General features: G+C 41.4%; 1 protein-coding gene across 2 annotated transcripts; it reads right to left on the bottom strand.

The window, feature by feature from the left end:
- Positions 1-52: 52 nt before the first annotated feature.
- On the bottom strand, positions 53-23880 carry LOC111217067 (serine/threonine-protein kinase TAO1-like). 2 transcript variants are annotated; one of them, XM_022738762.1, is made up of 21 exons: positions 23546-23880; positions 13809-14067; positions 13217-13288; positions 11985-12086; positions 11828-11873; positions 11609-11705; positions 11380-11493; positions 10791-10882; positions 10300-10393; positions 9764-9845; positions 7287-7454; positions 6832-7038; positions 6308-6442; positions 5840-6076; positions 5598-5726; positions 5032-5115; positions 4828-4947; positions 4497-4736; positions 4175-4387; positions 3209-3391; positions 53-2843 (listed from the first exon to the last, which is right to left on the bottom strand). In XM_022738762.1, the coding sequence occupies exons 2-21, from the start codon at positions 13938-13940 to the stop codon at positions 2343-2345; spliced, it is 3048 nt and encodes a 1015-aa protein (XP_022594483.1). In that variant the 5' UTR covers positions 13941-14067; positions 23546-23880; the 3' UTR covers positions 53-2342. The 2 variants fall into 2 exon arrangements, with proteins under 2 accessions (XP_022594483.1, XP_022594484.1); XM_022738763.1 differs by lacking the exon at positions 23546-23880 and adding an exon at positions 22972-22987.
- Positions 23881-25711: the final 1831 nt, after the last annotated feature.

The following is a 25711-nucleotide window of genomic DNA, read 5'->3' as shown; positions in this document are numbered from 1 at the left end:
ATAATAATACACATATTATGTATATATATATATAAATAATTTTTTTTCTTCTTTACTTTCACTTGAAGAGCTCTACGCAAATAGATCAGGGAGGGGGTGAAGACCACATCAGGCTCAGGGGGGGAGGAAACGGGAGGTGGAGGGAAGCAGGGAGATCGGTGGTCAGAACATGACATTGGGGTCACCAGGGGTGAGACAGAGCGGGGTGTCAGACCGGGGAAGGTTGCAGGGGCATGGCAGCGGAGATCACAGCATCACCACCCATCCACCCACTGAGACATTCAGCAGTCACCAACCAGCAGAGGGCGAGTGGAGCTCCTCCGCGCACCACGTGTTCATTCATTTTACTTCTGCCCCTTTAAAAAGGTCTTTTTTTTTTTTAAAGTCAAAAACAACACACTGGGACATATTTAGACAACTGTGAGGGACAATGTTACCTACAGAGTTGCCCCAAAAACAAATGATTTTGTGACCTAAAATTTACCTGCTGCTGAGTGTGTTTGCTCATTTACAGCCAACAACTAAGTGCACTACTTTTTAGAAAATCTGATCTTTTTTATTTTATTTTTTTATTTTATTTTTTTTACTTTTATGTCCCAATCTGACTTTCACAAAATTTAACCCTGTACATGCATTCATCATCCAAGTGTGCAAAGGGACATATTGGTTGACTGGGGAATAAAAAATGTACAATAACTACTGTAGTTATGTATGTGTGTGTGTGTGTCAATATATCTGATTAACGTTTAGTTTGGATAAAGGCCTGTGCCAAAGTGCAAGTCATTGTCAAGTCACGACACCCTGTGGTGAAGTTCAGCTTGAGTGTTCTTGAGGTAGGCCAGCAGGCATGGTTCAATTTGTCAGAGAAAGTTTTTTTTTTTTTTTACTGCATAGTGCATCACTAAGACAGAGCCAGATTAGACCAGGAAGTTACTGCAAACAAGTGAGAAGTGAACACACAGTTTTGAAAATTATTCAAGTAGAGGTTGAGTGCTGCTGAAAACCCATCCCTGTCGTGAGGGCTGTGGACTAATAAGGCTTCAGTATCCCTCAAACTGGCCGTCCACTGAGCAGGTGTGAGTGAAGGGCAGAGGTCTGTGGAAACCCAAGAGCTAAACCAATAAGGCTGAGCATGCTCTCCTCCGGTCCAGCAAAAGATGCATCTACTTGGCCTCAGAGTATGAACTGAACTTCCACGGACATCTCCGGCACAATCTCATTAAAAACATAACAATATATTGGCATGAATAGTCACGACGACACATCCGACTCTGCACCCTTACATTTGGCATCTTTGCAGCCCTGCCTGTAGTACACAGTAACCTCTAATTCCAGGGAAGTTAAACCTGTGTGGCGTTGAGAGTATTGTTTCATTAAATCACTGCACCAGGTGATTTCACTGCTTAGACTGCCTCCCTGGTGGAAGATAAGCTTCTCAGTTAAGTCACTTCGGCTGGAATGAAAGATTACATACTTTTAGCTATCCAGTAGCTGTCCCTGCACTACTTCTATAAAGTCAGAGATACCAACTGGTACTCACTTACAACAACCTTTGTTCTCTTCTTCTTTTCATTTTCCTTCTAGACTCTGTCCAACATGTCCTGAAACGGTTTATTCTTCAATCATCAATCTTACATCAGAACCCTACATCACCTGCTGCCTTCTCTTTTGCCTGAAACTGCACATAAACAATAATCTCATTAAACTTTCTATCATTAAGATATCTCTGCTTAAATCTGAGCCGTGAGTGGTTTGAAGGAATTTGCACAAGGACAAATATTTATAGTTGTTTTAAAAACTGCACACACTGTGCAAATTTTCCCATAATGCACCTTATCGTGCTACCACAAAACAGCATATAAAACAGCATACTGCAAATAAACAACTCTTTATCATAAACTCCATGGTAGATAATATTTATACACTACTTTGTATCTATGGCAACAGAGACTAACATTGCAAATATGAACACATAAAATAGCACTCTAGGCTACCGTAAAAATGACACTACTGCGTTATGGCATACTGTATGTGGCCCTCAGCCATCTTGGATTAGTCTCAAGACTGTTGGGTTTCCACAGACTGCTGCTAGCAGTACACTGGTGTAAGAGAACAGTAGTGATGGAAGAGACACTGGGATGAGGTAAACCCAGTCTCTGTACTGTGCAGTGTGTGTCAGACATACTGTGGGAGATTGCAACAAGTGTATGTGAAGCATGTGTGGTGCATGCATGGTGTGTGTCTGTGTACAGTGTTACATTGGTGCACAAGAATTTTACTTTAAGACAATTACTGTGTTGCTCGTGTGTGTGTGTGTTTGTCTGTGTGTGTGTGTGTGTGTTCTAGGTGTACGACAGGTGGGATCCGTTGGATATCTGAGAGGTGATGCTGGCGCTCCTGCTCATGCCCTGTTCACTCCTCCCCCCTGATGACGTCCTCCTCATAGCCTGTGGGCTGTTCCTCACCCCTCCCACGCCGCCCCCGCTCCCCCTCTGACTCCCTCCTCCGGGGTGGTGGAGGCTCCAGGGTGGCGGGCCCCCAGCCAGCATGGGGTGACCCCAGGGCTGCTGTGAGCTGGAGCCCCCCTGGTGGTGATGACTATGGTGGCCTCCTCCTCCACCTCCTCCGGGCCAGTGGCCTCCCCCCTGAGCCCCCTGGCCTCCCCCACCTCCTCCGCCCCAGCCTCCCTGGGAGTCGGGAGCCAGGTTAGTGAGCACCATGTTGCTAAAGCCCAGCCGCATGGACTCCGAGTCAAAAGCCTCGATCTCTCGGGCCTGGCGCTCCAGCAGTGAGCGGATTCTTTCCAGGCGTTCGTTCTGCAGGGCCAGCATTTCCTCCTCAATCTGGAGAGATAAACACAGTGAACAAATGAGTTCTGGCACCAGACTTCGGAACAGTCACCCCCTTCCCACTGTTGCAGTTTCCCGACTGTTTTAAAACAACATTTTAAAACCCACTCTTTTAGGATGGCCGTTTCTATGACATTGGATAACTTCAAAAAGGTGTGGTCTGAGTGGTGACTGGTTTCTGTGTTTGTTTTATCTGTATGTATTTTTGAATGCGATGTTCATGTAAAGCATTTTGTAACCAGAGTTAAAAACGCACTTACTTATTAATGTCAACAAAAGGGTAACCAAAACCTAAAAAACACAACTTGACTGTCAACTGTCATTCGACAACACTAGACTAAGTTCAGGGCCTTTCTTACTTTCTGCTCCAGCAGAGCCCTCCGCAGAGAGACCCTCTGCTCCAGCTCCCTCCTCTCCTTGTCGTGCTGAGCGTCTGTTTGCATCTTGATCTTGCTCTGGTACGCGTTGAGCAGCTCCAGCTCCTGTTGCAGCTGCATCCTCAGGACCTGACACTCGCCCTCTTGAGCTTCATCTAACCGCAGCTGAGTGGAGGCAAGCGAAAGAGAGAGAGACATAAAGAGAGAAAAAACAAAGTCTTTCTTTGTAAGCACCATGATGTTTGTTTTGCCCCCATGTCAGTGAGATATAGAATATTTTATTAAGGAAAAGAGATCTCTCAAGTAGCCATGAATACAGAATAATAATAATTCACATCCCTAAAAACTGATAATAACGTTTTGACTCAATAATCCTGTATCTGATTTAGAATGATCATATATAATATAGCCATATTAAAAATGGCTTTCCAAAATTCAAGGATTTTTAATGACTTTTAAGGATCCATTTTGTTAGTCAATGACTTTACAATGAAAATGGACTTACCGCACCGAGCATACTGACCATACTGAGTATCAAAAACTGTTGAGCACTGAAAGTTTGCATAAAATGCTCATTCAGATTTTTAGTCTTGTTTAGATGTTCTTTAATTTGACTTTTCCTGTTATAAATAATCATTTTGCTAAATGTAGAATGTATTTTATTATTTAAGTCCCTAAGGCAGCTGTTAGTTCAGACAAATTAAACATTGATGCATTTGAGAAGGTTGGCTTATTAAAAACAGTTCTGTGGAAAAACATTTTCAATTCATTAATGGTGTATTGACACCAGCACTGAAACTCTGCCATCATGTTGACACCGGTATTATTTCAAATGATATCCAGCTGTAATCAAAAGTGAGTTTAATGACTAAATAAGGACATTTTCATATTTATACTTCATAAGCCTTTTAGACCTGTTCTTATTCTTCTTCTTCTTCAGGTACTCACAGCCTGCGTGGAGAGCATTTCATTGATGGAGTGGTCGTACTGCTCGGCCAGGATGGCCAGCTTCCTGGTCTGCTCCTCCTTCAGCCTCTTCAGCACGGCCTTGTGGTCAGACTTGGGCGTGGTCTCCAGCAGATGGTTCCTGAGGGCCTTGTACTGCCTGGTCTGGGTTTTGCAAGTCTCCTGGAACTGCTTCTTAATCTGAAGCTCCTTTGACTGTGGAAGGAAAAGAAATGAAATTGTTGACTGTTGGGTGTTGTGTGTGTGTGTTATAGTGTAAGTCACAGAACAGCATCTAACAAAAAACTTCCATGGCTTCATGTACCTTGAGGCTCTTCGGCTGCTGTCGGACTTCCATGACATGCTTGCGCCTCAGCTCCCTCTCCCTCCTCTTATTGTATTCCAGCTGGTTGGTGAGCTCTGTCTGGTGCTGGGTCCGGATCAGCTCTGCCCGTGCCTTCTGGATCGTCCCCAGGTGCCTGAACTCCAGCTCCTGCATCGACTCGTGATGCCTGAGCAGCATGGCGTGCTCCAGGTCCTTCTGTGTCTGCCGTTTGTTCAGCTCCTGAAAAAGAGGACAGAATGCAAGACGACAGTGATCAAATAAAATTCTCAGTGAGTGGTGGTGTTTGGTTCTCGCTGTGTGTTTTCAGCACCTCTCTGGCCAGATCCTGCTCCACATTGTGTCTGGCAATGAGGATCCTGCGTTTGAACCTCCGACACTCCAGCTCCAGGTACTGCCTCTGTCTCCTCAGCAAGTTGGCCTCCTCCTCAGCCTGGGAATGGACACATCGCGGCATTACAATAATATAATCGTCATTTGGTCTTAGAAGTGGACATAAAGTCGGAGAAATTCTCACCTGGAAGTGCTGGATGTTCTCTTTCTGCTTGGACAGCCACTCTTGCTTCTCCTTCTTGGGAGTTGACTGGTTCTCGCTCAGTTCCTGCCACACAGGAGTTATTTTGTTTTATTTCAGTATGTCAGGGCATTGCCGTTATCGGGCTGTATGTCAGCATTTAGCACACCGACATTTAGAAATGCAAGAATGGGTAGGCTGAGCACTGCCTTCTTCAGCCTGTGTTGGTGTCAATGATTATGTTGACTGGAGCGGAAACATTAGTCAGGTAATCAGCAGCTAATTTGATAACTGATTAATTGTTTAAACCATTTACAAGCAAAATGCCTAAAATTCTCGGGCACCAGCCACTCGAGCCGACCCAGTTCTGTGTTGCCTAACGACGTTATTAAGCCTTTGTGTTTCCTGTGCACTACGTGTTTACCTCAACTACAAACCTAAAGAAGTTCCAAGTACGTATTTATTTCTGCGTTTAGCTGATTTTTTTGTTGTTGCCGAAACCACTAAATCATGGGGGAGATGATTGTGTGTGTGTGTGTGTGTGTGTGTGTGTGGCTCAGTAATTTTACCTCTTTGAGCTGCTCCTTGCGTAGTTTATACTCCCGCTTCTGTGACTCCAGGAAGCTGCTGAGCTCCTTCTTCTGCTGCACCTGGATGTGCTGCTGGAACTTCTTCTCATCATTGGTAAATGTCTTCAGCTAAACCAAACACAAATATTAAGTAAGAGACAAAAAGGCACTTTGAGAACAGTGGATTTTTCGTTTAAATTAATATTTTGTGTGTATTTTTCTTAATTTGCTTGTCCACATACATCTTTCTCCAGGGCTGCCTGGTGTTTTTTAAGCAGCTTCTCCATCTCCTGGGTGAAGTTGCTTCTCTGACTCTCCAGCTCTTTGTCCAGCCTCAGGCGGTGCTCATCCATCTCCCCTTTCAGCTTGTTCTCCAGGGCCATCAGGTGCTTCTGATGTTGCCGTCTCATGCGTTTGTATCCTGACATTTGCTCCCGTAGCTCGGAGTCCTGCTCGTGTTCCTGCATCTCGCGGGTCACCTGAAAGATTCAGACGCCGCAGAGAATCAGCACAGTTCAGTCACATTTAGATGATTTCAAAATTGTGTTGTGTAGAGAGGTAGAACGACATCTTACTCAAGTCTGTAGGTATAACAGCAAAGTTGAGAGATTTTGTTAAATGTAGAACACTTCTACTTATTTTCTCAAACATTAAGTACAAATTAGTGAGTAAGATAAGTGAGATGCATGGAGGAGTAAGTGTGTTCTCACAAGTGACGCCGTGCGTATGGTGGCAAAATGCTCTCTGTTGCGGTAGTGCTTCCTCGGAGCCTGAGCTGGTGTTGCCTGGGGCTCAGAGGGTTGACTGCTGGCTGCCTGCTCCCCAGAGAAACTCTCCTCTTCCTCCTGGAGACATAAGGCAGCAGCGTTAAACATATTATTCTGTTACAGTAATTAACAGTGCACATACAAAAAAGAAGCTTTGGGAACACGAGAACATTTGGGACAGAGCGACAATGAGAGCAGGACAGAGGAGAGGAGAATCAGTAACAATCCTCTACAACAAAGTGCTACAGAAACATCACAGCAATTAAGTGTCTAACTCTGAATACATTCATCAGGCTGCTATAAGAAACTCCACACTCACTTCATGCGACATCCTACAAAATTTGTTGTCTTGATGTCCCCAATTGCAATGCAGGATTTTAATTTCTTATTTTACCCCTTTAATGAATAATGAATATAATTCCTCACACTTCCTGTAAGAAGGTGTGTGTCTGAGTAACCCCACCCACCGGTTTGAGGTGTATGACGGAGCTGTTGGACATGACAGTGTGGTCTCCCTCCATCAGATCCAGCTCGCTGCGGCTGTCCTGGGCCGCTTCGTTCAGACTGTTGACAGAGCTGCTCTGGGAGCTGGCGCTGATGGACATGCTAGGGATGGACTGATTACTGCCCACACTGTTCACCGTTCCGGTCCGACCTCCCCCAGGCTCCAGCTCCTGCAGATAGAGCGGAAAGAGCACAGAGAGAGACAGCGAGGGAGAGAGAACGAGCCAGAGAGGGAATACGAGAAGACCAAGAGACACAGACAGACAGACATGCATACAAACCAATGCATGCTTGGTTATTTTCTATGCATGATCGGATGCCATGAAAGTGGCAAATGTATTTCTATCCCCCCTTCAAATCTTGTTGTATTCCAACTCTGTTACTTTAATTTGATTTTCACATACAAAGGTCTACACACCTCATCTCCATCCTGGGTTTCTGCTGTGGGTCCGTTGTGGGCCTCCTGAAGGAGGATCTTCTTCATCTTGCGGTACTGCAGGTTATCCAGCTCTCGCACTGCATCCTTGGTCCTCTGAATAAGATCCATCAGCACGGAGTCTGGACGTTCACGCTGCAGAAACGCGTGCTAGAGGGGAGGGCGACAGGAAGGAAAAGACATAGGATTATTGGACAGAGGAGTCAGAGAAGAAGAAGACAGGGTAAAGTGGAATGACAGTTAGGAGAATATAGTAAAAATTTGTCTCTGGTGATGTGTCTGAGTCATGTCACTGTTAGACACACACATGCCCAGGCGGGTAGAGAAGACAACAGAATAACGGAGGTTATTAACATGTGAAGTTGTTTCTGTGCAATAAACTGCAAAAATCACAAACACAATGGGCAGAAATTGTTCAATATTCCAAGAAGGAAGCCTCCTAGTTAGCTCAGAGTGCTGAATCAGGTATTAGCTTCAGCAATCTGGTCAGAGACCTGGATTTAATAAGGTGGTGGAGGGTTTTGCACTGATACTGACGGTAGGGTAAGATAGCTCACACTCTTACTTCGTGTTTGTGGCTGGTATATTTGGTACAATAGTAAATGTTTGTCCTTCAAAACTGGTTCTGATGAGTCCATGTTCATGGTTTAGGACAAACCCAGCTCATGTCTCACTACCTGCAAGAGATACTTTAACTTCATGTAATCTGAATTAGCATTATTACTGCTACTATTGCTGTTTCTCACTGGAATGCGCCTCATGTTAGCTAACCAGAACCGTCACATGTCTATTAACAAGTTGCTTTATTTCTAAATACTGAAAATGTCCATATATAACCCAAATATATATATATACATCACGGCTATGAGTTTTTCACCACCTTGATCCTCAATTGTTTGTAAACAGGAAACCATCTATAAAGGGAAATTCCTATTTTTGTCAACTTGTGTCTTAGTCTCCTATTTTTTTCATTATAGCTACTGATCGTGATAAACATTTACTCATAACCTTTGTTGTAAAGACTCTTAAGATACTTTCATCAACGGCAAGGAACGCAGGCTTCATACAGCTTTTCAAAAAACTTAAATTCTACACAAATCATTTTGAACATTCGTCTTTGATTCAGACCAAAAAGATTACATTCAAACGCTTGCTTTAGGGGCCGCAAGGTTTCGGGTGATGTAAATTCCACCATCAACCGTCATCAACATCTCTCATACGCAGATGTCCAATTTGGTATAAATAAATAGAACCACATGCATGTCTGCTGTCCTTTTTGGAGTATATTAGGGCCCATGACAGACTGGAAAACCCTGTGGCTATTGTAGCAAACTGTGTAGTACAGTGGGTCATGCGGATGAGTAACTGTCTGAACTGACATGACATGACAAGAGATGACAAAAAAAAGAAGACGAAGAAATAGAGAACATCCTAACAGTTTCCCTTTTGTTTAAGCAAATACCATTTTGGAAATGAACATTATGGGCTCAAAATACAGTCAAAAAGATTCAGAACTTGTAGAATAATATTCACAAATAATTCCAATGTTTGTAGCTGTAATTCAATCTGTAAACGTCAAATAAATCTGCATGAGAAACTCAAGTTTGTGAATGTGTGGAAAAGATTTGTATTTATAAAAAAAAAAAAAGAAAGAAAGAAAGAAAGAAAAAAATCAGTGAACAAATGATATCAGTGGTGAGGTTACACAAAGACACAGTGAAAAAAGTGCTTTTGTGAATTTTGACCCTGTTTTTACACCTGAATATGACAGTCAGAGTCCATTCAGAGGGCAGGTGGTTTTATTACTTGCCATCTGTGCTGCAGGCCCTGAAAGGTGTAGTAGATTTTCAAGATGGATGATGGATGATGAAAGGCTCTTCCATGACCCAGCTGGGTTTTCATACATTAAATGTTTACTGTTTTCTGCAGCATCAACAAATATAATTAAACCCAGCTGAGTGACTGAAGAGCCCCCGCCATCATCCATCTTGAAAATCTGCTACATCTTTCAGGACCTGCAGTGGAGATCAGTTTACAAATTTTTTTCGACCCTAATTTTAGCCCATATAACATTTAAAAAAGAAAGACATAGTGTGCAGTGCTTCCATACCCCAAGGACAACTTCCATTAACAATAGTGAGTCCATTAGAGGGCTAAGTGACAGCTGCTCAATTACTTAGCAGTGGATGGAGAAGTCACATCTCTACAGTAATTACATCTGTGTTCTTTCAACAAAACTGTGCTGTGTGTGTGCGTGTGTGTGTGTACATGTTGTGGTTGTGTGTGAATCCGGAAGCAGAGGATTAGTGAATCAAAATAGAAGCTTATGGAGGACAGAACAGAGCGCAAACATCAGAGAGAGAGATTTATCACCAGAGGCCTTGTCAATCTCCCATCTTAACAAACTGACCTTGCTCTCTCTTTCTGTGTAGCAGTGTACAGTGTGTGCATGCACTTACGCCCAGCATGTCATCAGAGTGCGGCCTGTCCTGGGGGATTTTCTGAAGGCAAGAATCGATAAAGTTTCTAAAGTAATCCGTCCTGAAACAAAGATGACGAGACGGAGAGTCAAAACAAAACAAGACACCTACAAAAGATATTCTTTAACGGAAGTAAACACTATCAATTTGGGTGAAAAATATACAACATAATGTGAGAGGAGAGTATTTCTCTTTCCCCTCCTGTGTTGTGCTAGCTATCAGAGCGATAAAATATCTCTCTACTACCTGCACCTACTCTGAGACATTTATATCAGAAAAGACTACAAAGCTACATGTACCTGTTATCAATAATCTCTAGATTTCCCCCAAAGTCATAATTCAGTTTTACAGTAATCAACCGTAAATAAAAGTAAGAGTAGATTCAATTCCTTCCATAAAAGTAGCAACCTATAGCAGTAGAATTAATTTTGTTTCAAAAGCAAACATATTATCAGTTTGATTGTATGTGGTGATTGTATGTGATTGTGTGTGTGTTAGTGTGTGAGTCACTTTACCATTCACTAGATTGCAGCGTGGGGCTCTCGTTCTGCGCTATGTGGTATAAGGCACTCATTGCATTCATGTTAAACAAGGGAGGCTTCCTCTCCGCTGAAACAGAAACAGAAACAATCAGTCCATATTCCCTCTTATTAAATTACAAGTTTATTCACAATGAATATATAACAGCTTAAAAAATAACAGCCTGTTTTACTGCTGCATTCATAAATATTACTGATTTATCTGAACCTTAAATCAAACCTTGCTTTAACCTTGCAAAACATTGCTTAAGTTGATGTAGCTGTCAAGCGTTATTCAAAGAACTATCAGTCAATTTGGCAGCAACAGTAAATCCTGTGTTTAGAAAGGATGGTAGGGCTGGGGCTTCTGAGTAACATTCAGTTAACAGATTGTGTATTTAAGTATATTGAGCACAAGTTTTATACCCATGTTTATTGAAAAAAATTCTACAGCAGTTACATCTTAACACACACACAGGGTCACCTACCTAATTCTATACAAGTGATCCCCAAGGACCAGACATCCACCTTCCCGTCATACTGGCCCTCGTCCATAGCTAGAATCACCTCCGGGGCCATCCTGGATGAAGTGGAGGAGAAAGATAAAGTGGGATGTAGGACACAGAGAAAGATAAATAAAAAGAGAAGGGGAGCTTTTATTGATATTTAGTCACACTCATCTTCTTAAGAGTAAAAAAAAGGAACATTTGTTTTACTATAAATCTCCAAACTAAAAGGTATTGTCACTTTATTCCTTGGAATTAAATAATGGTGTTTTTCATGACTCATCTAAGTAGTTTCTCTGCAGCATAAATAACATCAAAAAAGCAGCAACTCCCCCTCCTAGAGAGGGAGTTGCTGCAATCACAGCAGCAAAGCATTTGAATACTTCAGCATGCAGCTCTTTACTTGTGTGTGAATATGCAAACAGGGGCAAATACTTTTTACAGGCAAATCCATTTCATAAATCGATGCTTCTTCGAGCAGCTGCTCAATTAGAGACTGTTCATAAAGTCAACATTTTGGTCCGCACAAAATTTAACACAGACACGTTCAATTCTCTCAGTTCTCATTTACCAATATGGCGTTCCCACAAAGGAGTTGGCAGGTGAAGCGATGGAGGCAGAGCCAAAGTCTGCCAGTTTGACCTGCCCCGGCTCAGTCAGCAGGATGTTTCCTGCCTTCACATCCCTGAGAGAGAGAAAAATGAGAGGAAATGTGTGTCAGAGCAGGGGGTATGTGGGGGATATATTGGTTACACACACTTTCTGAAAAAAACAATATAGGTCATGTAAAAATCACTAACCTGTGGATCATATTGTGGGAATGAAGGTACGCCAACCCCTGCAGAGCACCATGTGTAATGGCAGCAATCTCTACTTCTTGTAGAGGCTTTTTATGAACTGGAGGAGGAAAAACAATTTGAGCAGGAATCAACATCAGCTGAAGAGGACACATCAATATCCACTTTTCTTTCTGTGACCTCTGAGAGATAGCCAAAAATGTGGAACACTTTTAGGCTCACCTTCTAGCAGATCAGAGGCTGAGCCCAGACAGTACTCCATCACCAGCTAGAAACAAGAGACGAAGTCAGGAATAACAATTTATAGACACATATAGAACCCTACACACAGCAGAATGACATAATCTTCCAATTCAGTGCATGTAAACAGGTGACTTACCCATGCTGTGTGCTCACGGAGGTAACAGCCTTTGTATTCTATACTGTTGGGGTGCCGGATCCTCTGGAGAAACTTTACCTCCTTTATAATGTCCTGCCATTTCTGTTGAGGAAAGAAGGGACTTAAAAATAAAACAGGCAATGCATTGATTCTCTTCACAGATTATGTGTAATCTGATTATGGCTAATCTGAAGTCATGAGCTGTATCTAGGACGACAACAGTGAAAGTGAGCGCACAGGACTGACCTCTTTGAGACTGTAAGGTTAAGTGATTTCATACCCAACATTAATACTGTGGTCCAGAAGCTCTTTATCTGGCCCCGGACAACCTGAAATTACTCGATGAAAACCAGAGTCTAGATGAGGGATTCACATCTAGCAAAGTAGTTGACACAGGATTACTTCAGTCAATCCCACTTTTCTGGGAGCACACACACAGGCTCTTTTTGTCACTGGCTGTCATGTTTGGATTTCTACCGTTTCCGACTAACGAGAGTATATCACAGAGAGCAGCTACATTGATGTGAGGCGTGTTAAAGTGCACAAACGTCAAACCAAGACATAAACAGTTTATTAATGTTTTTTTTTTCTTTTAAAAGGCCATTACCAATTTTAAAGGAACAATATGTAACACTGAAAGACAGCATTTAAAAGGGGTGCTGTGGTCCAAATTCAAAATATCGGAGAGTTGTTTACTCCCCTCCCCCTCCTCCTCCTCCTCCAACCTGCCAGGTTGACGACACTGAACCTACGCGAAGGAGCACAACACTAAACTTTGACAATGGCAAGCGATGATGAGTCATAAGTTGTGTAATTTGATCAGCTAATATATATGTTTGCAATGTTTTTGCTGTTTGCAAATTATAAACCAGCTCATGTAGCAAAACCTGAACCCATTATCCTAAAAACAAACACTTAATTCTCTGAAAATCGGGGGTTTGAGTTTTTCAAGGCACAAATTCCATACAGAAGTATATTGGAGCTGATGGTAAAAAATAAATTCATAAAACAAAAATGGCAAAGATGGCTTCCCTTTTAACCACAAGTCTCCTGCAGTGCTGCTGAGTAAACACTTGTCAGTTATCTAGACAAAAGGCCAGCATCATTTTCTACACTGGACCTTACGATGCATACAAGCATAAAGAGCACAGTGTGAAAATGTTTACGGTCAAGTGTCTGAACTATCGTATCTTATTATGTTATATTGTATATAAATATCAATCTTGTCTCACCTCATTAGACTGTTTGCCGCTGTAGGACATCTTTTTAATTGCCACCACCTCATTTGTGCGCACATCCCGTGCCTGGCAAACACAAAGTACATTGTTAGTTACACGTTTCAACCATAACATACAGGAGATCTAATTCTCTTTGCATTTTGCCTCATCAAGGATGTGGTTTTTCGAGACCTCTTATACTTTTTTAACCACAATGCGTACGTTGTTCAAGAACGAAGGTCAGATCAAGAAGTCAGGGTGAGTCACATCACTCTGTGGTACCTGCTATTAAACACCATGATTGTGGGTTGGTAAAAATAACTTTGTACAAATCGTTTCTGTTCTCTACTGAGGATCAGAAAGCTTTATTTTTCTCTAACTGCGAGGCAAACGCTGGCACATTGTAAGCTCACTGATGTACTGAATCAAAATATAAGATATATGCTATTCAGTTGCTTACTTTAAGGGGTAAACCAAGTAGCTTTCAGGTACTATATTATCCACAGAAAGGAATACTGCAGCTAATCAAATACAGAGACTAATTTTGCATCACAAGTTCAAGTGCAGTGTGTCAGTGTGAGTCAGTGTGAAGATGTAGTTGCCATACAAAGTAGACGGCGCCAAAGCTGCCATGGCCAATCTCTCGGAGGTCTGAGAAAAGCTTCTCTGGGTCTTCTTTGAAGAAAAGCTCAGCCACCTCCGGATCCTTCAGGCTCCCTGCCCTTACAGAGGAGGGCATCCTGGTTAATGTAGTCCCGTATCACCCACGCAAAGGGGATGGGACTATCTGGGTGCTGAGCTACGCCAAAGCAGCTGAAGATTCATCTGCAGTAATGGATGGGCCTAAGGAATCAGCACATGGGCACCTAGATGGACAGAAGGGGTGAGGGGAAAAGAGGGGAGAAAGAGAGGTGTTAGCAAGGACATGACAAAACATGGCTTGACTTATGGGATTTTGAAGATAGAAGAGTCAATGGGCAGACTTTGAAAGGAGAGGAAGAAATCTCAGCACAACTTTGATGAAGTCACATTTCCTTCAAAGCCTGCTCTTCATCCGTACCAACCACAACACAAAGACGCATGACAAATCGAAGCAAATATAAAATAGTGTGACACATAAAAGGCATAGCAGGAATGAATGAATGGTGGGAACGCAGGGCTCCAGAACATCTCTTCATATTGGCCGGCCTGTAGCCAGTCTGTCAGTTTCTACTTTAGCAATTTCATGTGTTAATGGACAACATTTGGTCACATCCAAATATTTAAAAATAAAAAAAGGTACTTGGCTACATGATGTTCCCAAGGAGTATTTTTATTTGGGAGTAAGGAATAATAACAAATGTAACCTCACTCAGTCTTGTAACAATATCCTATGCTTCTTGGTCATTATACAACCACCCAGGAAACATCCCACCTAATGACTTCCACGTAAGTACCCTAATCCCAGTCATATGTTTATATACAAGTTATAAGTTTGCCAGAAAGGTCAGGGGCTCCTCAAGTATTTTAAACACAGTGATTTTAGCTACTGGTCCCACAGTCAAGTGCTGACCCTAATATAATCTGCTAATTGCAGAGTCATCACAAGTGCATCAGTTCAGATTGCTTCAGCGATTATTGCAGGTCTGTACGCTACTGGAATGACTGGGCAATGCAAATATCCTGGCTCAAAGATTGATTTCATGTCCGGTGCTATGAGGTGGACTACAGTAATGAGGGGTGAGTTGCATCAGAGGATCAATTAGATGACCTGGGGTCAAATTCTACTGTGCACTCTAAAGTGGATGCATCAATTGTGCTCTTGTTAATTCATGTAACATGCACATAAGATTAATACTGTATGTGTTCTCATAATGCTAACTGCATGCGTGTGCACATTGAATATTCTGTACCTTAACACTGCAAATTCGACTATGTGTGTGCGTGAGAAAGCATTTCAAGTTCACGTAGCTAAAATAAGGGTTAATAACTTCTATAGGTCTCTCCTCAGAATACACTGAAGAAACAAAGAGACAGTTACACAGTTCATGCAAATTCGTAGCATTTGCCAAAACCCTATATACTGTATTGTACCGGTGACACTGCTCTGATGTACATGTGCTGTTTGTTGTCAGTGTTTTGTTGTTTTCTATCAGCTTTTTAAAGTTACGGTAATTACTGAAGTCACCTGGAGGTTGTGGTTTTTACTGTCCGGTGTCTGTAGAGTTGTAAAAGTTGCAAAAGTTTAGACACAGCTGGGCATATTCCAGATTTGCTGATTTTAGAAGTGAAAAGTAGTAAATGCAACCACTGCAGAAAGCAGACATTAAAGGAAAGGAAAAAATAGCAAAAAATGACACAGTAATTGTAGCATGTGCATAGGTTTGGGCACCCTACTGAGTCAGTACTTAATAAGCACCCCTTAGCCAAATGTTTTGGATGAGGGCTGAAATACTATTCCACTAAATATCAGCTAATTCTAAATGAAAATGTCATGTAGTCAGTCAAGAAAGTGAAACAGAAAAGAATCTGGCTTCTGCAGCAGAGCAGTGAGCCAAAGCAGACCAGAAAACCCACCAATAACTACTTCAAGAAACACAAGCTGAAGCTTTTAGATCTGCCCTCATAGTCCCCTGACCTGAACCTCACTGACATTTGTAGATCTTAAACATGCTGTATGTGTGCAAGCAAGACAGCCTAAAAATATCTGAGAACTTGAAGAGATCTGCAAGAAGAGTGGGTGAAACTTCCTAAATCACCAATAGAAAGACTCTTAGCTGGTTACAGGAAGTGTTTACAAACTGTGATATCTGCGAAAGGAAAGTTTATTAAGTACTGACTTAGGATGCCCAAACTTTTGCATATGCCACAATTACTTTTTTTTTTTCCTATTTCTTTAAGTTAATAAAAATAAAAATACTTATTTTCACTTCCAAAAAACACAACAACTAAATATGTAATATGTAATTTGCCTTGCTTACAGACACACAGCATCCTTTGTTCTCTGACTATAGACTTTTACCTTTCAGGCAGAGATGCATCACGTCCAGGTTGTGGTAAAAAATAAATAAATAAATAAAAACTTTCATCATTTGTCTCAAACAGCAGTGAGCTGCAAAACAAAATCAAAACTGTCTCATGTGAAATTAAGGCCTGGTGTCAAATACACCTAACATGTATGCTTAGTGTGTTGTTTATACAGATCACAATCAAGCAGTCTGATCTGTTGGTCACTGGACAGCTCCACTCCAGCAGGGGTTAAGGGCCTGAGTCAATCGCACCTCGCAATATGGCCAATCAATACAAAATCTTTGGAAAAACTTCTATCCTAGTGCCCAACAGGACATACACCTAAAAAGAGGAAAGGAAATGTACAAACCCTCTCATAGAAAAAGTACATGCAGCCTTAAAGAATTACTCCACCCTTTTTTAACCTCATCTCCATGCCTCGTCTTCAGCCAATCTGAAATTGGCAACAACCCCCCTCCATACCCAAACACCACATGGATATCATTACAGACACGCTCAGGGGGTAAAATGCTGCTTTCCTCCTTTCGGCTTATCTTTGGGCTGGCAGCACCGCTAACCTTGCCGGCTATAGTTATCAGTACAGCCTGGCAGCCTGCTGTACCAAAACCACACTGCTGGCTGAATGTCACAAGGTTTGTCCTGCTGAAAAAGCTATCCAGCTGACTGAGAAAAAAAACAAGAGTGAAACTCTTCTACTAAGACATACAGCCCTCAAGGACAACAAATATCTTAGTGGAAAAAAGCTAAAAACTGCTGCTGGGAACAAACTTTAGTAAGACAAACAGAGATCCTGTCTTTTTGTGTTGGATACTAGTGAACAGAAAATTCTGTGTAATTTGTCATAATACTTGCAGCATTATTAGACAAGCATTGTAATGCTGATTGCTTGGCTGCTAAATGTGTTCAAACAGCCCCAAACTTGCAATTTTAAAAGGCAAAAAGAAGCACAACAAATCAAAATTTAAACTTCACAGTTGCTTTCAAGTGGAAGGACAGGTTAATAGGACTGTGCATAAAACACACAACTCTAGCATGTTGAGTTGGTCACTGCTTTGACAGTGCTTTACCTGTCATGCCATCCAATCTGACTTCATGTTAGAAAACAACTGATTTTCTAGCAGGACAATCCTCTCACACACTATGCAGTATGACCACACCTATAGAGAGACAAAGGAGAAGCTATGAGTGCAGGCTAGTGCTGGTTTCCCTCCACAGTTGCAGTCAAAAAGGGAATGTACTATGTGCAAAAATCACACATGAAATATTCCAAATGATATTCAAAGCAATGCACTGTGTTCCAGGCAATACATGAGAGAAATGTTTAATATGTGTTGCGACCTGACAAACCAAATCAACTTTTCCCCAACAGCAACAGAGTGTGATCTCCACAATACAACGATACAAATGTGCCAGTTTTACTGTTAGTCCATACAAGACCACACAGAAAGGAGGTAAGAATGATAAATTAGTTACGGTGAGCACAGAGAACATTTGACATTCAGTGCATTCACAGACAGACCCCTCTGTGTCTGCGTGTGTGAGAGAGACTTGATAGTCAACATACCATTGGTTGAGGTTTTGGTCATTTAATGTGAAAAGACAGAAAAGCTTTGACGTAGTGTTGACAAAGTAAAAATCGCTGACATACTCTAAATGATGAATTTCCTTGCATAGACAGCACTGACTGTCATGATCTACTGATAAAGCATCAGCATTAGCAGCAACACCACAACAATGTTATTAATACTCTGGTGTCAAAACTTTCTGTACTTTTTCTGAACTACAAAGACTTTTTCCACCCAACATGTGATTGTACTTCCTCATCAACACTTGATTCAGCACACACTGACTTCACTGATGGCTACAATGGGAGACCATACAATCACACGCTAGGTTGCTAACAAGCATATTATTATTTACTAGCATTTACTGACTCTATAGCAGTTACTACATTATTTTCTAATAGTTGTAATGATAATGTTTTTCTGATGTTAAAATGTTCTGTGTGTTGTTAGACAATGTCTGTGCTTCTAAGACAACTGTGAGGTGTGGGCTTTCGGCTGGTGTAGTTATATAATTTCAATGCATAAATAATTTCATGGTCCTTCCATGTAAATGGGCTTTGTAATGTCAGCAAACTATACCTTGTCAAGAATCACAAGTTTTTATTTAACAATTCTGCTAAAGATACGTTGTCACCAAAGTTCATACTCTCCCAAATTTGTAAATTGATTACATTCTATCAATAATACAGGGCAACACCGGAACGAAAGGAGTCATGTTTTTTTTTGTTTCTTTTAATAACACTGTCACGTAACATGAACATTACGTTTCTTTTAAAGAATGTTCACTCTTGTGTTGTAATGACTGTGCACCTTCCCAGGCTGACCCACCACCCAGTTTGTAAAGCACCACATTATGGAACAACCAAAAAAGAACCACTGTCAATATCAGCTTTATTTTCAAAGACTGGATCCTCAGACCTTCATCTCGCAAACAGGCAAATGCACTGTTACTGTAAATATGTTTTACCATTACAACTATTTTGATAAATCTTGTTTTCACAGTTACATTTTTTAGACAATGTACTGGTTTTATTGCCTGGACATTTTCATTGCCCAGCATGTGGTAAAAGAAAACAAAAAAAACAAAAACAAATATTTTATACACATACACCTTATTTTGATTTGCCTTATTTGGAAGGTGAATCTACAAGGTGGATATGGTGTTTGTGAGTGTCTGTCCATGTGTGTGCGTGGCATTAAAAACTGCCTAAGCTTAACCCTAAAAAAGCCCGTTAAGTTGTGAGGATCAGCCAAAATGACCTCACAACGATGGTTTCACACCAAAATTTGTCCAACAGAACCATATAATACTGTATATATAGAATTAAACTAGACCAGACTTGATTTAAGGTGGACTGGACTGTTTGTACATTTCTACTTTACCGGATAATATAGTATGTATAAACCAAAACAAAAACACAATCAGATATTTATCATTATCCGTTCTTTGTCTCACAATCATACAGGCAACCAAACACTAAGTCACAAGACTGAATCTAGGAGAGGTGGACTGAACTGCAAGATGCGTGTGTACAAGCATTATCACAAAGAACAGTGTGTTCAAGAAATGCAACGAAAGTTGTTTTGCTTCACTGCTTGAGAAAAAAGATTCTCTCTTGATGTATTATGTCAATTGATTTCCTCTACACAGTAAAAATCACCAAGAGGCCTAATGAAGAGGCAAACCAATACACAAAGCTGAGTAGCAAAAGGGTGTCATGGACAGGAAGAAGGAGAGAAATGGAGAGGGATAATAAATAATCAAATACTTTATTGATCCCTATCATGAAACTCTCTTAGCTGCACAGCACAGGGTCAGCTACAGAGGAGCAACTCCAGAGCAATCCTGCTGTCTGCTGCTTTATCAAAATGCAGAGAGTAGACAAAGAAGAAATACAAAGGATAAGCTAAATCTAAAGGAAAAGCTAATTAAAACCCAACCTAAGACCTGCTGTTTACAATCTATAACAACTACATAATACAAATACAGTCGATATAATTTATCAGATTGCAATGCAACACTTAACTCATTATAAAACAGCCTTATTTAAGCTAGCTACAATTACACTGATTACATACTAAGACTTCCAATACAAGTGTAACACTGGGTTAAACAGAAGCCCAAAATTAGAGGTTATCATTCCTCCGGAAGTACGGAGCTCTGCCAGCCACCACAATAAACAAATTGTTACATTAAATTAGTTTGAACCCCTACACATCCATGGTACATCTACATAGTTATTGTTTAGTCATTTTGGTTGGTCACACCTCCTGTGTGTAAACTGTGCTTGACTGACACCTTGCTGACTCTCCTGGTTTTGTTGCACCTGTTAAGGCAGGACAACTTATACTGTTATGACTCTTTTAGATACGTGGAATTGAAGTGAGTTAGGCTTCAACCTTAAATGTCAACCCAAAACGAAATGTCATCATCCAGAATATCTGAAATCACTTGTGCGTATGTGTAGGGTCTTTGAACTGTTTTTACAGAGCTGTGGGAACTCAATTGTCATTTTGATTTACTTTGTTTAACACATTTATATATATATATATATATACACACACACACACACACACACACTCTAATACGTATGGTTTCAAAATGTCCTCCAGTAAGATGCTTGATGCTGTATGCTAAATAATTAAAGTAGGAATGTGCTGAGCTAACACGTCTTATTAAATGATCATGTATCTTCCAGATGAAACTGGTCCACATGAAATACTTTTTAGTCTCTTTGCTGTATTGTAACAACGCAACTTTATAACAACAACAATGTAATTAAAGTGTTCACAGGCCAAAAAAACAACGACTCGACTTACAGTTCAGAAACTACATGTACCCTCATACTACGTTAAACACAAACAACCCCAGTCAGGTCCAGTGGGGTGCACAGATTTTACACTGAAAAAGAAAAAAAAAAAAAAAGAGCAGCAGTATCTGATCTATGTTTGTATCAGCCAATACACTTGAGTTTAGGTATTGGATTCGATAGAGAAAACATGGGTTAGGTGTATCCCTATGTTCATGATCATCAGCCAAAGACCAATAAAAACAAGATCTTAGCTGTTTGTTAAGATACATTGTTGATTTCATTACCTACATGTACGCTTTTGGTCAAATGGCTTATACACTACATTTCTATCCCCCAAGATGGAGGGCAGGGTGTCCATGCTCCTGCTTCCCAGACTGATTGTGGCTTTCACTGAGTAGAGGAAGTGAAAACTCTCTAGCTACCCAATGTCAACAACAACACATCCACACTGGTGCTACAGAGATGATGGTGACAGAGGAAAGCAATGGAGTGACAGAACACTAAGAGGATTTGATCCATCCCATTTCTCTCACAGAGCTCCATTTACACTCTTCCTGTTGGGATAAATCTCACGAGCATCAACAACATACCGAGTTTCCTCTGAACAAGAGACAAAAAAAGACAACAATTTCCTCAGCCACCCTCAACAACAAGACACACAACATCCCAAGTCATGTCAGTGGCTGTGGTTTGCTAAATCAGACGGAAGCACTCATCTGTTTAAAGTTTGAGTTAATCACCAAAAATGTGCAAAATTTGAGACTAAAACTGATGAAACTGTGCATCCTATAAATTAAACTGTTCATCCTATAATTAAAAAAAATGGCAGATCCCCACTTCTGATATTTTTTTAATATATTTTTTGTTGTTTATTTACAGTATGTGTCCTGTCCATCACCTGGAAAATTGTTTTGGATGTTCCAATCCTCTGCCTTTATCTTCTTGCTCTCAGTCTGACTCATCAAATATGCTATTGGTTTCCAACTGTTCAGCAGCCAGCCTCAAACACCCTGAGCAGATGCTTCGGAATTCCTTTCAAGAAACAGGACCATAACTATAGTTCTTGAGTTTTATGAACTACCATGTCACCGAAGATGCCACTGTCAGTCATGTTAGTTAACACATTCACAACCTGACGATTACTGTCATTTGATTAGCCATCTGTTTAGCCAGCTAAAAAATGATTAAATATAATAAGCAGATTGTAGTGCTGTAGTATTATAATGAGTAAGGTAATTAAGGTTCACACTATGTCATCTATAAGTACATTACATATATCACTAACAAATAGAGTTATGATGGCAGTCGTGGATCATATTATGGAACCAGCACTTGTTCTGCAGTGGCTGGCTGTCACTGGCTTGGATCTAGACTTTAGCAAACAGGGCAGGCTTTGCTCCAGTGTCTAATCCATTTTTCCTGGGAGACACTTAAATCCATTATGCAGTGTGCCCATATTCAGCACCCCCTGATATAACACTGACATACACACAAAAAACCACAACTTTGCAAAGGCTTCTCCTGCATAGAGATGTTCACACTCAATAACAGCTGCGTACCTCTCATCATCAGCTAGCAGCAAGTCCTTGAAAGTAAACAAGGGGAGCTGCTCCTGCCTGTGAATGCACTGTTGTTCTGACAAGCATGCAGAGACATAAATGAACAAATGACAGGTGTGCAGATCAGCACACAGGACACAGAGAATATAGGAACGCAAGGAAAGGCAGAAATCTGTGATAAGAGTAAGAGGACAAGTTGTACCTGCCTTTCAGCTGTAGTTCATAGGCTGCATTTATAACATGTCTGTTCAACATGGTCTAAAGACAACAACAAAGATAGGTGGATTGCTCATACTGCGGTGCTTATTTGACAAGCGGAGCCAGTACATACAGCACATAAAACAAAAATGATGTGTAGGTGTTTGTGTTTATCAGTCATCAAGCCCTGGACATCAGATCTGACAGATTACTCCAAAGCGCAACGTCTTGGTTAAATGAATGGTAAACTTGATGTCACAACACAGACGTTATGCATGACTTAACCATATTCAATGTGCTATGTAAAATCATTGTGTCGATGATCCACTGTAATACATAAGTTGAGCGGCGAAGTCACAGATAAGCCCAGCAGGAGAGTGGCTTGCTGAGTGATAGCCAGTGTTACGCAATATCAACACAGAAAACTGAGGAATGCGACTCACGTCAGTGCACAAAAACAGCCATCAGCGGCCGATAGATGCGAGCTCTGCTTGTCGCTTATACACGGCAGCCACACTCGACAGTAATGATTTCTCAGACTCTCCAGGCTAATGCTGCCTGTAAACACAATGTCAGAACGTGTACGTGCCACAAACACAGAACGAGGCTTGACCAATGTCACCTACCGTCACACAGCTAGCAATTCAGACGGTATGTGACTCATGATGTCCCTTGCAGATAAGCAAACTTCCAAAACAGACACCTCCAAAGCCGAGTTTCACTTAACGCACAGCCACAGTGGACAAAAACAAAAACGAGGGAGTGGCACTGCTTGCAACGATAGTTGCATAAAGCGGATTAGCAAGATAACGTAGCTAGCTAACGCTTCTTAGAGAAAGCAATCTCTTCCCATTATTTACAACAAAACTAACCACTCAAAATTTAGCCCGCTAGCCCTGCTGTCCGTAAACTGATATCGTTTGCTTATGTGTTACACTGTCATTCAGAGTAAACACCCTTGTGCTAGCAAGGGATGACTGGAGTTGCCCAGCAAGGCAGACTAAAATCTGTCGATGCGACAGACCATACAAGTTGTGACAGCAACTTTTGGTTAGCTGACGAATAGCAACCAATCTAGCTAGCTAGCCGAGTCGAGCTAACCCATGTTGAAATCAAGCTCAATTGCAGCATTCAGCGGAGGACAAATCTGACATTACCCATCGTTAGTTAGCACAAAGCTAAAGTTAGCGACCAACTCACCTCGTCAAAATGAATCCACACAGGTTGAGAAGAGGGGTGTAAACGGCAAATCAATCCAGTCAGCCTGAACACGGCAGGGCAAAGCAACGAACGCCAAATCACAGACGATGCAATGCAGACCATAGAAATCAAAGTGTGAATTCGCTAGCTACTAAGTTAGCAGTGCTAATTCGCTAATCTAACTGCACAATTGCCCTGCCCTGTATAGACGGTCACGCTGACTCTCAAGACTGGCTAAATAGTTTACTTTAACATTAAGCGTTTTTGTCACCTATACTGGCCAGTGGCAAGAAAAAATTAGCGTGAGGCAAGCTACCGTGGCTACCGACTGTCAAGCGTTAACTGTCACAACGGACTGGCAAGCAGGCAGGATACTGGCCAGCTAGCTAGCTGCTAACGTTGGGCATTAGCTAGCAAAGTTTCTCTCTTCGATAGGCAGTTCCCTAAAAATGGCGGCGAGGAGAATCACCTCCCTTCCACCGTGAAGGAATCAAGGAGCAAATGAATAGACACAGAGCCGGTGCAGTCAGCTTTAACTGAGACGAGAGTACACGTGTGACAGTTTGGGAGAGTCTTGTTGATGCTGTGCAGCTGCACCCTGCAGGGTAACTATGCCCCCCCCCCTCTAATCTCTGAGTTTGGTCCTGCTGTATAATCCAACTCCAAATGCAAGCATGGGTATGTGGTATGGATGGAGAAAGCCATACACATGAGTGTGAACACAACATGAGTCCTGGTCCATTTTACAGCAGGGGATAGCCAAGTCTTGGATGTCACTCTCCCCCTAGCCTGTGAGTGTCTGTGTGTTTGGCCTTATACACTTTGAGTCACTGAGCTCCTAACCTGATTAACAGTTTCAGTCTTAATCTGGCCTCTACTATAAATAGCCCGTCGTTAACTCACAGACAATGTTAAAAACTGTTTTATATTTCTTAGAACAATAACAGATCTCCTCAAGATGTCAAGCTTCAACCTGTCCGGGGACACTGTGCACTTCATCAGTCCTTGCCCTTAGTATGGTGAGAAGAGTGGGGTTTTACATCATAACAGCATAATTCTTTTATTCTGGCAAACAGTAGTAGTACAGACCAAACAATACAGTCTAGATGTGTTCTGAAATATAATTACAATACTATGATTAAATTGTCAGTTTGCACCCTGTGAAACCTATGAAAGCACGTGGTGAATACAACACCTTAAAGTTCATGACCTGGAATACAATAATTTGGTATTACACGGTTATATAATATGAAGTGTGGTTTAACAGGAAAGTGTAGTGCAGTGCAGATACCAGATGATCAGTCATACATACAGTTAATTCAATGGGGGCTCAGTGCTTCTATTCTCAGCCTCCACACAGCTTGGCAGTTGCCACAATTCCACTGATGTACTACAGATGTTTCCATTTCGGACACTGTAACTTTAAAAAAAAAAAAAAAAATCATGTTATGTTTACATCAGAGAAGCGTACAAGTGACCATTTTTGAATCTGAAGCCTCTGTTGCTGTATTGACAGAAATACATTTTATTCAGATGTTCCAGTCATCACATGCAACAACTTAATATCAAGTCAGTATAACCATGACATCATATCTCAGAAGAGGATTACACGTGTAGCTGTAATCTGTATTGAGAAAAATATAGGATGTATGCAATGTGCATGGCAGCAGAGAGGTTAAAGATGGGCATTCCACAACAGGCTGCAGGCTGAGAAACCAATGAGCTTGCAGAGCAGGGCTCAGAGGGTTTTGATTGGTTGCTTGGTAGCCCTGTTGTCATGATGATGGGAATCAGGTCCTGCCTGTGTGGTCTGTATCCAGGCACAGAAGTATACTGAGGCAAATGATCTGGATGGATAGGCTGCAGAACTTTCTGTCCCTGACACACACACACACACTACACATACATGTGTGTATATAGTATAAATACTTGAATCCCTCTAGATATAACCACAGATACTGGGGTTTATTCAGACTGAGACTTAGCGTATTTGTGATGACTGTGCTTGTCCGCAGATGTTAAATGCTGAAGAAGCATCTGTCCCACTCATGCTTTCTGAAGATGCACATTCACAGATACCTGCTTATAGAAGAGTGAGTTATATAGATATTTCTAATAGCGAATACCCTCCAAGCACTGATCTTATGCTACTGGTAGAGTGCACTG

This window comes from Seriola dumerili, unplaced genomic scaffold (assembly GCF_002260705.1).
Source record: "Seriola dumerili isolate Sdu_G_001 unplaced genomic scaffold, Sdu_1.0 BDQW01000040.1, whole genome shotgun sequence".
In the NCBI taxonomy this organism is placed as follows: domain Eukaryota; kingdom Metazoa; phylum Chordata; class Actinopteri; order Carangiformes; family Carangidae; genus Seriola; species Seriola dumerili.
The sequence above is the reverse complement of the archived record's forward strand: the minus strand, read 5'-3'. Positions and strand labels throughout refer to the sequence as shown.